Source organism: Arachis hypogaea, chromosome 20, assembly GCF_003086295.3.
Source record: "Arachis hypogaea cultivar Tifrunner chromosome 20, arahy.Tifrunner.gnm2.J5K5, whole genome shotgun sequence".
NCBI classification, from domain to species: Eukaryota; Viridiplantae; Streptophyta; class Magnoliopsida; order Fabales; family Fabaceae; genus Arachis; species Arachis hypogaea.
In genome coordinates this window covers 11231173-11243410 of record NC_092055.1, presented here as the reverse complement: position 1 = coordinate 11243410, position 12238 = coordinate 11231173, and the positions used below count along the sequence as shown (strand labels likewise).

Here is a 12238-nt window from a genome sequence, read left to right as displayed (position 1 = left end):
AATAAAAAAAGACTTCATAAAAAATATACATATAAAAAATAGTATAATAAATGATAAAAAAATCTCATGAACTAGGAAGTAGTATAAACTTTAAAAATATAACACCAGAACACTAAAAAAATAATATAAAAATATTTATCATATAAATAAAAAAATACAATAAAAAATATAAAAATCAAAATATAAAAAAAAGTACTACAAATAATAAAAAAATTTAAAATATTTATCTTGACAGTGATTAAAACAAATTTAAAAGATCTTGATGAAAAAAAAAACAATAACCCCAAAGAACTAATATAAAAGTATATGGTTACTTTGTATTTTTTTATAGAAGAAAAATGAAAGATATAGTTGATAAAAAAGAAATAATTTTTTTACTTAATTTTTCAATGGTAACCAACCACCATCAATATGAACGCACAAACTACAATTTTTAGCTTTATGTGAATCTATGTTTAGAGGTGAAAATACTTTTGTATTCAGAGAGTCTAAAAGTTGCCAAACATAAAAACTTAAAAAGTGCTCGACCAACTCAAGTTAGGTTTGTTGTATATTTTTGTTGTGTAATATGCATCAGTTGACTTGGACCCTATTAAACTTGGGCAAGGTTCACCAAAAAAGTTGGGCAAATTGTTTTGATATTGGAACAAGGCCCAATATAGGATGGTGAGCTGCGTTGAGCTATGCCCAGTGTCCTGACAAAAAACATGGAGCCCAGTGCAATGTAGGAACAATCACGTGCACGATCTCGCGCGTGAAGCAAAGTCGTGTCCCCGGAGAGTGACGCTGCAGCGAACGTTACCGACATGGCGGTGCCTTCACTCTTCTCTCTCACACACACTCATAGCTGACTCTTTCCCTCTTTCTTACGCATTGTTTTTCGGCGATCCAAATCTGAGTTGGCTGCTCATCAGTCTCACTCAGTCATCTGAATTGCCATGGATTCAGCATTTGGATCTTTCAGATCCACATTCTTCGCCGCGCATTCACTCCTCATATCTTGTTTCTTCTTCACTTCTTTTGCGTCCATCCACGTCTACCATCGCGAGCCTTTCATCGATGTCGGAAATTCTTACCTTCTCTCCGGCGGCAGCGAGGGCATCGTCGCTTCTCTCCCCGCCGCTGCTTCGCCCTCCAAACCCAACTCCATCCATAACGGCCGTGCTTATATCAGGTACTCTCTCTCTCTCTTTCTCTCTCTCTCTCTCTCTCTCGTGATTTGTGTTGGACTAATCAGTGTTAGTTAGAGAGTTGATTGCATTCTCGAGCTGAGAGTAATACTGGATTGTAAATCTGCTGTAACTAACTTTTTAACCAGCTGACTGAGCGTTAACTTTAATTGATACAAGTAGTTACCGAAGAGCGAGTTCATAGCTTAGATTAAGTGTTTGGTTCGTGGCATGGTTTTGATGGTGCTTGATCTTAATTTTGATTTGTACGGTAGGGGAAGAAAACGGAAAATCGAGTGTTGCTTATGTCCGATTTTGGTGGATTCGTGAATTTCTATGGAATTAGGTACTAATCAACTATTTAAAGCATAGGAGAAAACAAATTGAGTGTTAACTCTAACATCACCATGGCAGTTGATCATGTTGTTCTGTTTAAGTTGCACATATTGACGGGCCATCAGTTAGAGCTGAATTTTGCAGTGAAGCAAATTAGTGTTACTGAATGTTGTTTCCTCTGGCTTCATTTAATCTCTTGGAATCGTAGATACATTGCATATTTATGATTGGTGCTGCCCAGATAAGATATGAGCTGGTACTTAGGTTAATGTTTTTGGATGAATCTCTCACCTGTTAGTTGTTCCTTTGCTCAAATCTTGTTGGAGTCTTTCTTAACCAAGGGATGAATGGAATGTGAAAGATATACGTTGTTCTGGAAAGCAAAATGAAAGCATGAAAAATAACATGTTTTTCTTCAGTTTTATTAGATACTGCGTTTGGATTTGATAATTTATATGTCTACCTTCATCTTTGAATCATGTGCCTAGCATAAGCAAGAACCAAGAACACTGACTTTGTTTCTTTTGGGAGGTAGATTTGAGAATATCACCTTTTGGAGAACCAGAACTGCTGCCAAGCGTGGTACTGGGCCAGTGCACGTTATAATTTTTGAGGCTGCTGATCGAGATAACATAGGTGGTTCTGCTTATGGTGGACAACGGGCAATCTGTTGCACTGCTGATTTAGCTAAAATAGAAGGTTGTAAGCAAGGAGAGATTCTTAGAAGACCTTCTGCAACAGACATCAATTGGCCTGTCATTTTAGATGTACGTTTCAAGGGAAAATCCAAAACTGCAAATCTAGACTCTAAGGGGGTTACCATTAGAAAGACTGGAATGTATAATTTAATTTTTGTAGCTTGTGACCCCAATCTCAAGGATATGTTTATGAGTGGAAAGACGATCTGGAAAAACCCTGATGGGTACTTGCCTGGTAGGATGGCCCCATTAAAGAAGTTCTATGTATTTATGACACTTGCTTATGTCTGCCTAAGCATCATTTGGTTCCTTCAGTATTGGAGATTTTGGAATGATGTACTGCAACTTCAGCACTGTATCACAGCTGTCATTGCCCTTGGGTTATTTGAGATGTTTCTCTGGTATTTGGAGTATGTCAATTTCAACAATACTGGAATGAGGCCTGTCGGGATCACAACATTGGTTGTCACTGTTGGGGCTATAAGAAAAGCAATTTCACGACTTCTTATTCTCTGTGTTTCAATGGGTTATGGTGTTGTGCGACCCACCCTTGGGGGTCTTACCTCAAAGGTTCTTTTACTTGGATTTACTTACTTTCTGGCATCAGAATTGCTGAATATTACAGAATATGTGGGGACCATAAATGATGTATCTGGAAGGGCAAGGCTACTTCTAGTTCTTCCTGATGCTTTCTTGGATGCATTTTTGATATTGTGGATCTTTACATCACTTTCAAGAACATTGGAACAGTTACAGGTATCATAGCCTCAAGTGCCTTTTATTGTAGCATTGCACTAAATTTCTGTGTTTCGACATTCCCACTTTGTTTAGCATTAAAAAACTGATATTTTTCTGCTATCTGCTTTTTCAGGCTAAACGGAGTTCTGTTAAGCTAGATATTTACAGAAAGTTCTCAAATGCTTTAGCAGTAACGGTGATCTCCTCAGTAGTTTGGATAGGATATGAGGTAAGGCAATATAACATGAAAGTTAGTTTCCAATAACTGAAATGGCCTTTTGTGTATGTATGTATGTATGTGTGTTTCTTTTGTTTCTAGGCTTAGGATTTGAATAATAGGTTCAAATGTTGCATATAATTTCATTCCCACTGATTAGGAAATTGTCCAAATGGTGGTAGTTTTGTCATTTTTCAAAGTGGTGAAGTAACCTGTAGTCCTGTACTACATCAGCCTTGCATTGCATCCTACATCAGCCAGTGAGCCAGGCACAATTTTTTCTGGTTTTGATTGTGTTTGGCTTCCCAGTTGTTGATATACTTTCCATTTGCTGTTACAGCAAGTTCCTAATGGTAATTTATTGCCATGTAATATCCATTTTCCAATTTGTTATATGTTGGAATCACCCATGTTGTTACACTTGCTTCTACAGGTATACTTCAAAGCCACAGATCCTTTCAATGAGCGTTGGCAGAGTGCTTGGATCATCACTGCTTTCTGGGACATTCTGGCATTTGGATTACTGTGTGTTATATGTTACCTCTGGGCCCCATCCCAAAGCTCTCAAAGGTGAGTTGTAACTTTAACATGTTAACATAACTTTCCTCCGTCTCTCCGAACGATTTTCCTTGTTTGTATCTCTATGTTGAATGAATGCTTAAATTAATCCCATCAGAAGTTGGCTGTTGTTTTAAGATTTACATAATCTCTGATGTGATTGCCTTGCCTAAGAGAAAACCTTTATTGTAATGCAAACTGTATCCCGGGAGCATTCTCCTTTAGATTATTTTCAGGTTATTCTTTGGGTTTTATGGGTTTTTCAATTATGACATTGCAAGTAAGATCTCAATTTAATTTAATTTTATTATGTAACAGCATAATTTTCAAATGAATGTACTCTCTTATTAGAACTATTTATTGTCTTCCTTTTACTTTATTTAATGCCCGAGTAATTTTCCTATAATTTTGTTTAGCTAATCTGTCCGAGTGTGTGAAAATAAGCATCACATCGTGTAGTGGCTTTAGAGAGTAGACTCGATGATTGTGTTTGATTTCCCTCTGCCAACTATTGATAGGTACGCATATTCAGAGGAAGTGGGAGAAGAATCAGATGATGAAGAAGCTCAGTCTTTAACAAAGGGAAAGCATGAAGGTCAAGGTGGTGAACTAAGTATGGTCAAGCAAGAAAAGAATGTCGGAAGGGACGCACACTTGGATGTAGATAACGAGTCAGAGGAGGAGGAGGACAAACGGGAATAAGCTCTTAACAGGTCTCTTTTAGCACACTTGTCCTGCTTTCTCATTTGGATTTTTCGTCTTACACTTGTGCCACAACCCGTCAGAAAGAGGCGTTGTAAAATTTTGTTCATTTGTACCGGGTATACAACAGATTCATTTGTTTAGAGGAATACTAGTCTTTTTATATCTTTTTCTATTTTGGGGTCATGTATGTAATTAATGTGTAACATGCATTTGCAAATGCTGATGATCAAAATTCATTGTGTTCTTTATTCCCCCCACAATTTTTGGACGCGGAATTTCCTTGATTTTTGGATTTAGTCTCTAAAGTAGTGTTTGGTTTGAGAGACTAGGACTCCAAGAATGAGATTTAGTATTGTGTTTAGTATTGGAACTAAAATTTTAGGACACAAAATTTTAGTCCTTTCTGGGCCTCTAAAAAAGAGAACATGAGACTGAAATTTTTTGAGACGTTAGTTAGAATTTTAACGTTTTCTTTAATAACAAAATATATTTTAGTATTTTTATTTTATCGTTATATTTATCTTGAATCAAGTAAGATTCTAAGACATAACTAATATCTTGAACCAAGTAAGATTCTAAGACATAACTTAGTTATGTGCATTATATATATTTTACATCAAATATAATATAAAGACTTAATTTAATTTTAATTTTTCAGTTTTTGTCTCCTAATTTTGGTGTTTCAGTATGAGTCTTTTTTCCAAACGCAATCTAAAAGGCCAGTTTGAATAAATAATTTAATTCAGTTTTTTTAAAAAAAAAATTTAAATATAAGAGCATATATTAAAAGTAGTTATAAATAAGTTATTTTGTATTTCGAAAAAAGTACAGATTTTAAAAGGAGAATGATAAAAAAAATTATTATAAAAAAAGTTATTTTTTATTTTTTTATAAGTATTTTAACATTTTTTAAAAAATTATATCAAATATTAATGTTGGAATTTTTTATTAGATAAAAATAAAAAAAAATATTTATGAATCTACCCAAACGGTCATTCTATCTTAATTGTCAATTTTAAAATTTGGTATAGATTGAAATTTTTTGCGGACAATAATAATTTCGTTAAGTCATCATAATAAAAATTAACAATGAAATTGGAGAAAAGTGTTGTGATAAAAATGAAGGATGTGGATGCCCATCTTTAAGAGAATCACATTAAATGAAGGTTGAAAAATAAATACTTCATGCATGTATAAATAGGACATGATCTGAGGCCATATATACACGAACAATCAATAAAATTTTCTCTCTCTCTTATAGTGACACACTCTTCTCTCTCTTTATATTTCTTTATTTTATATTTGTTACCTCTTCCTTATTTAGTTATTTCATAACACGTTATCAGCATGAGACTCTAACCAAATTTTAGAAGACTCCAGGTAAAAAGTTTTTATTATGTCAAAACTCTCTCATCTTAAATTTAATGTTCTTAATATATCTAGAAACAATTATTTATCATGGATACTTGATGCTAAAATTCATCTTGATTCAATAGATCTTGGAAATACTATTAAGGCTGAAAATAATATATCCCAGAAGGATAAAGCCAAAGCCATGATTTTTCTTCGGTGTCATCTTGACGTATGATTGAAAAATGAGTGTCTCACATTAAAAGATCCTGTAGATCTATGGAAAGACCTTGAAGAAAGGTACAATCATCAAAAGACGGTGATACTTCCTCAAGCCCAATGTGTTAGAGAAAATTTTCTCGACCTTCCATACCTCGAATGTGCTCTTGCAGCAGCAGTATCGAGAAAAATATTTTAAAAAATATTCTGAGTTAATTTCTTGTCTTCTTGTTGCTGAACGCAACAATGAATTACTTCTAAGGAATCATGAAGCACGCCCAGCTGGCGCCGTCCTATTTCCTTAAGTAAATGCGGCAAATCATTATCTAAAAGAGGTAAATGGCAAGGTTTTGACAATAAAAAAAATTATGGAAAGAAAAGAAATTATGTTCAAAAGAGAGGATCTCACTAGAAGTGGAATAAAGAAAGAAATATTGGGCAAAATAAATCAACAAAGGATAAGTGTTTTCGTTGTGGTGGAAAGGGCCATTGGTCGCGTACCTATCGTACACCAAGGCACCTAGTCGATCTTTATCAAGTATCTTTGAAAAATGACGATAAAGGAAAGGAAACGAATTTTGTTTCAAATGATGCGAAAATTCCACCACTCATTATGATGTATCTGATTTCTTTGAGGATCCTGAAGGAAATATTGGTCATTTGATCAATGATGGAATAGTTTAACATGTGGGATTGTTAAGTATCCATATAAATAAATAATGTAAAGAACTTATTGTTAAGTTTTATTTTTTATGTATTTAAGTTTCAAATATAATGTATATAAATAATGAAATATTAATGTTTATGAATTTTGAAATTATTAAATGTGTCAAATTTTAAAATAAAATTTTAGTATATGACATTATGTACAGTGTTTCTTAGAAAAATAATTCTAATCAAGAATTCAATTTGACTGTGCATGTATTACTACTCATTTTATTATTATTTATCTTTGAAGAAAATGGCAAGGATACATAATAAAGATGTATGCCTTGCGGATAGTGCAAGTTCACGCACCATTCTCAAAAGTGATATATTTTACCCATCTTATGCCAAAAGAAGAATATGTTAATACTATTATTGGCTTAGACAATGTGATAGAAGGCTCCGGAAGAGCTATAATTTTATTTCTCGGAGGAACAAAATTCATAATAAATAATGCACTATTATCTACCAAGTCTCTGAGAAACTTGTTGAATTTCAAAGATATTCGCCGAAATGGATATCATATTGAAACAATGAATGAGGGAAATCATGAGTACTTGTATATCACAATCCATTATTCAAATAAAAAGATTATATTAGAAAAGTTACCATTACTTTCATCTGGGTTGTATTATACTAGAATTAGTACAATTGAATCACATGCCATTGTAAATCAGAAGTTTACTAGCTCAAATGAATTCATAAATTGGCACGACCGATTGGGTTATCTGGGAACAACCATGATGTGGAGAATTATTGAAAACTCCCATGGACATTCACTAAAGAACCAGAAGACTCTTAAATCTAGTGAATTTTGTTGTGCTACATGTTCTCAAGGAAAGTTAATTTTAAGGCCATCACCAGTAAAGATTGGATTTGAGACCCCTTAATTCCTAGAAAGGATTCAAGGTGATATATGTGGACCTATTCATCCACCATGTGGATCTTTTAGATATTTTATGGTCTTAATAGACGCATCTTTGAGGTGGTCACATGTGTGCTTATTGTCTTCTCGCAACCTGGCGTTTGCGAGATTACTGGCTCAAATTATTCGATAAAAAGTACAATTTCCAGAAAATCCAATCAAAGCAATTCGTCTTGATAATGCTGGTGAATTTACTTCCCAAGCTTTTGATGCTTATTGTATGGCTAATGGAATAAGTGTTGAATATCCAGTAGCTTATGTTCACACACAAAATGGGTTAGCAGAATCACTTATTAAACGCCTCCAATTAATTGCTAGACCCTTACCTCGGTTTGGGGCATGCTATTTTACATGCCGCAATACTTATTCGTTTGAAGCCAACGAGTTACCATCAGTTCTCTCATATGCAATTAGCATTTGGCCAGCAGTCAAATGTTTCCCATTTAAGAATATTTGGGTGTGCGATATATGTTCCCATTGCACCACTTAATCGCACCAAAATGGGACCCCAAAGAAAATTGGGGATATATGTTGGATATGATTCCCCCTCTATAGTAGGTATCTTGAGATACAAACTGGATGTATTTAAAGCCCGATTTGCGAATTGTCATTTTGATGAATCAAAATTTTCAACATTAGGGGGAGAGAATAAGCTTCCTAAAAAGGAACTTAATTGGAATGAATCATCGTTGATGCATTTAGATCCTCGATCAGGGCAATATGAACTAGAAGTTCAAAAGATTATACATTTGCAAAGAATAGCAAATGAATTGCCTGATGCATTTTCCGATACAAAGAGAATAACCAAATCTTATATACCAGTAAAAAATGCCCCAATTCGAATTGATATTCTAGTAGGAGAAGTAGCCACTGAAGCAAATTCACGCCAGAAGCGTGGCAGGCCTGTCGGTTCTAAAGACAAAAATTCTCGAAAAAAAAGAGATAAATACAATCCCTGTTGAAAAAGATATAGTAGAGACACCTGCAGTTGTCCAAAATTCTGATATAGTTTTAACGCAATAAGACGTTCAGGTACCTGAAAATTGTGAAAATGATGAGATCTCGATAAATTATGTCTTTACAAGAGAGAAATGTGACCGAAATAAGACAATTGTCAATGAAATATTTACATATAATGTGGCATTAAATATCATGCATGAAAGTAAGGATCTTGAGCCAAGATCAGTCGAAGAATGTCGACAAAGGAATAATTGGCCAAAATGGGAAGAAGCCATGAAGGCTGAGTTAGACTCACTTGTAAAACGTGAAGTCTTTGGACTTGTAGTTCGTACACCAGAAGAGGTAAAATCTGTTGGATACCGATGGGTATTTGTGAGAAAACAAAATGAGAAAATGAAGTTGTGCGCTACAACACCCGACTTGTGGCATAAGGTTTCTCACAAAGGCCCGGTATAGATTATGAAGAAACGTATTCCCCTGTAGTGGATGCGATAAAATTGCGTTATTTGGTCAGTTTAACTGCATATCATAAACTACATATGCATTTAATGGATGTGGTAACAGCCTACTTATACGGCTCATTAGATCGTGATATCTATATGAAAGTCCCTGAAGGACTGAAGATATCTAAACCATCCAATGAATATTCGCAGGGATTATACTCGATTAAATTGCAAAGATCTTTATATGGTCTAAAGTAATCTAGACGAATGTGGTATAATCGTCTTACTGAGTATCTGACCAAAAACGGATTTAAGAATGATGATATCTGCCCATGTGTTTTCATAAAGAAATCTGCATCTGAATTCATTATAATTGTTGTGTACGTTGATGATTTAAATATCATTGGAACTCTTAAAGAGATTCCAACAATTATAAAAACTCTAAAAGAAGAGTTTGAGATGAAAGATCTTAGAAAAACTAAATTCTGTCTTGACCTGCAGATCGAACACACAACAATTGGGATCTTCATTCATCAAAAAACATACACAGAAAAGATCTTGAAGAGATTTTATATGGATATGTCACATCCATTAAGTACTCCAATGATTGTAAGCCCTTTGGATGTGAATAAGGATCAATTCCTGTGGATTGATTGATCAGAAGATAGCTCCAATTGTCCTATTTGAAGATAATACATCATGCATTACTCAACTTAATGGCGGATATATCAAAGGCGATAGAACAAAGCATATTTCTCCCAAATTATTCTTCACTCATAATCTTCAAAATCAAGGGACAATTGATATTCAACAGATCCATTCAAGTGATAATCTCACAGATTTATTTACAAAGTCACTCCCAAAATCCTCTTTTGAAAGATTGGTACAACAGATTGGGATGCACCGATTTTGAGACATTAAATGATGTCGACAAGAGGGGAAGACTGTATTCTTTTTTCCTTGGTCAGGTTTTTTTTCATTGGGTTTTTCTTGACAAGGTTTGAAGGTTGTAGTGGGCTTAGAGAAGGGGGGTTGAATCTATGCCTTTCTTTTAGTTACCGAAATAACCCCTTTTCTTTAAACTTGCTATTCTGATTCTGTTTGAACTCAGTAGCAGAAATTTATGAGACAATTTATTTTTGTCTCATGAATATCAGAAAACAGAACATAGTAGAGAAGAGAGAAGCAAACACCAGCATGTATCTTGGTTCGGTTGCCATGTGCTATGCAACCTACGTCCAGTCTCCTCCACAACAATGGAGGAATTTCCACTATAGTTAAAAGTATTACATATGCCAATTTCACAGGATTGACCCAGTCCTCTCACACTCAAGTTCTAATCTAACTTGACATTGGTTATGCTAATACCTAACTCTTTACTCTTAGTGCTAACCCAACTAAGAAAGGGATACCTCACAGGTACAAGATACAAGACACAGACATACCTAAAGAAATCTGAAAATGACTCTAGGCTTTTCTCTCAAATGTATCACTCAGCCTCTTTCCACTCATAGCTTTTACTTGAACTCTCTCAATATGCCTTTTCACTCAAGAAATTACAGAAAGATAAACATTGAAAAGTAAAATACAATCTGCAATAACATGAAGGAGATTGACTTCATCAACAGACTTTTTGCTATGTAATAAACTGGATTTGCATGTCTCTGATTCAGTTCTTCATGTTTGGCGGAATGCTTCTTTGAAAGAAAGCACTGTCCAAGTAGAGGAACTTCTTCAGAGAAATTCTTCACAGAACAAAAAACTCAAACGCTGGTTTACTCTCCTTGCTTCTGAATGAGCAGAAATCCTATTTTATCTCCTTGTATGTTGCTGGGTTCTTCTTCCTAGGTCAACTTCTTGAGCACTGTGTTTCACCAACCCACAAACTCACTTTTTCTCATTAATCCTCAAAGTAGAAACTTTGCTTTTGACATTCTCTTGTTGACCGAAAGCCATAAAACAACATCCACAAAAGTCTTCCAATGGTAAACCGGATCTGAGCCATTGAGAAGCTACTTGGTCCCCAAGAATCACTTATGATCGTAGATACAGAGCAGATTGTAACAGAAATCAACTTTCCGTTGTATCCCATTTCGGACTGAGCAGAGGATTGGGAAGAAGAGAAGAAATCAGTATGCATGCAATAGAAAATGGGTTACCTTTAACCTTTGCCTTAGCTTGATTTGGTTTGATATGGTTGATTAGACATCTGCCTTTCAAGCTTAATCTCTCTCTTTCTTGCTTCTTTGGTGATTAACTTAGGGAAGAAGCTCTCTCTCTCTCTCTCGTTATTTTCTGACCAACACACAAAAGTGAACATTGCTTGTGATGTGAGATCAATTTGGAGGGATTTATTACTAACGGGCTTGGATCGGATTTGATTCATGCAACCCGTTTGGCCCATCTAACTTTTGTTTTTCTTTGGACTTCTATTTATGTTATAATCCACCAGCCTTATTTATATTTTTCTTATTCACTTGGGCTGTTGCTTCATATATGTTTTGGCCTGCAACACTAAACCAACATAATCAAAACTAATTGAGTAATTAGCCCAATAAATCAATGTTTGTCATCATTAATTATAGTGGAGTAAAGTATCATTTTTGTCCCCAACGTTTGGAGTAAATCCTACTTGTATCCCTAACGTTTGAATCGTCCTATTTATATCCTTAACGTTTGTAAAAGTGATTCAATGTTATCCTGCCGTCAATTACACATCATGATCGCTTTAGTTTGAGTTTTAAAAATCTCTTCTTGAAATTAGAATACAAATGTCTGGAATAGAATCGATGATCTACTTCGAAAAATAGCTCATCAAATGTTGAAACTAATTCCTACAACATTTACATAATTCACTTTTCTAGGGACATAATTGAATCTAAACACAAATAGTAGATATAATATTAAAATCGAACACATCTAAGTGAGACCTAATTGAGAATGAATACATCCAAGTGAGAATAATTGAAAAATATAATCTGATTTGTTAGTATAATTGATAGTAGGATAACATTGAATCACTTTTATAAACGTTAAGGATACAAATAGGACGATTTAAACGTTAGGGACACAAATAGAACTTACCCCAAACGTTGGGGACAAAAACGATACTTTACTCTATTAGTTAATTACTTAACTCAACAAGGTTTTTAATGAGGCAGTCCCCATCACAAAAGATATTGTATTCTTTTTATTTCACTAAAGTTTTTTCTCAT

The 12238-nt window shown here is 34.5% G+C and overlaps 1 protein-coding gene across 1 annotated transcript; it reads left to right on the top strand.

The window, feature by feature from the left end:
• Window positions 1-641: 641 nt before the first annotated feature.
• LOC112783125 (uncharacterized) lies at window positions 642-4681 on the top strand. The gene is made up of 5 exons (XM_025825906.3): window positions 642-1174; window positions 2041-2959; window positions 3075-3170; window positions 3592-3728; window positions 4235-4681. The coding sequence occupies exons 1-5, from the start codon at window positions 939-941 to the stop codon at window positions 4416-4418; spliced, it is 1572 nt and encodes a 523-aa protein (XP_025681691.1). The 5' UTR covers window positions 642-938; the 3' UTR covers window positions 4419-4681.
• The last annotated feature ends 7557 nt before the right edge of the window (window positions 4682-12238 follow it).

Excerpts from the sequence above, each read along its gene's own strand:
- LOC112783125 (XM_025825906.3), top strand. The coding sequence starts at position 939 with ATGGATTCAGCATTTGGATCTTTCAGATCCACATTCTTCGCCGCGCAT. Across the intron at positions 2,960-3,074 it reads GAACATTGGAACAGTTACAG|GCTAAACGGAGTTCTGTTAA; the intron begins GTATCATAGCCT and ends CTGCTTTTTCAG. Across the intron at positions 3,171-3,591 it reads TAGTTTGGATAGGATATGAG|GTATACTTCAAAGCCACAGA; the intron begins GTAAGGCAATAT and ends TTGCTTCTACAG.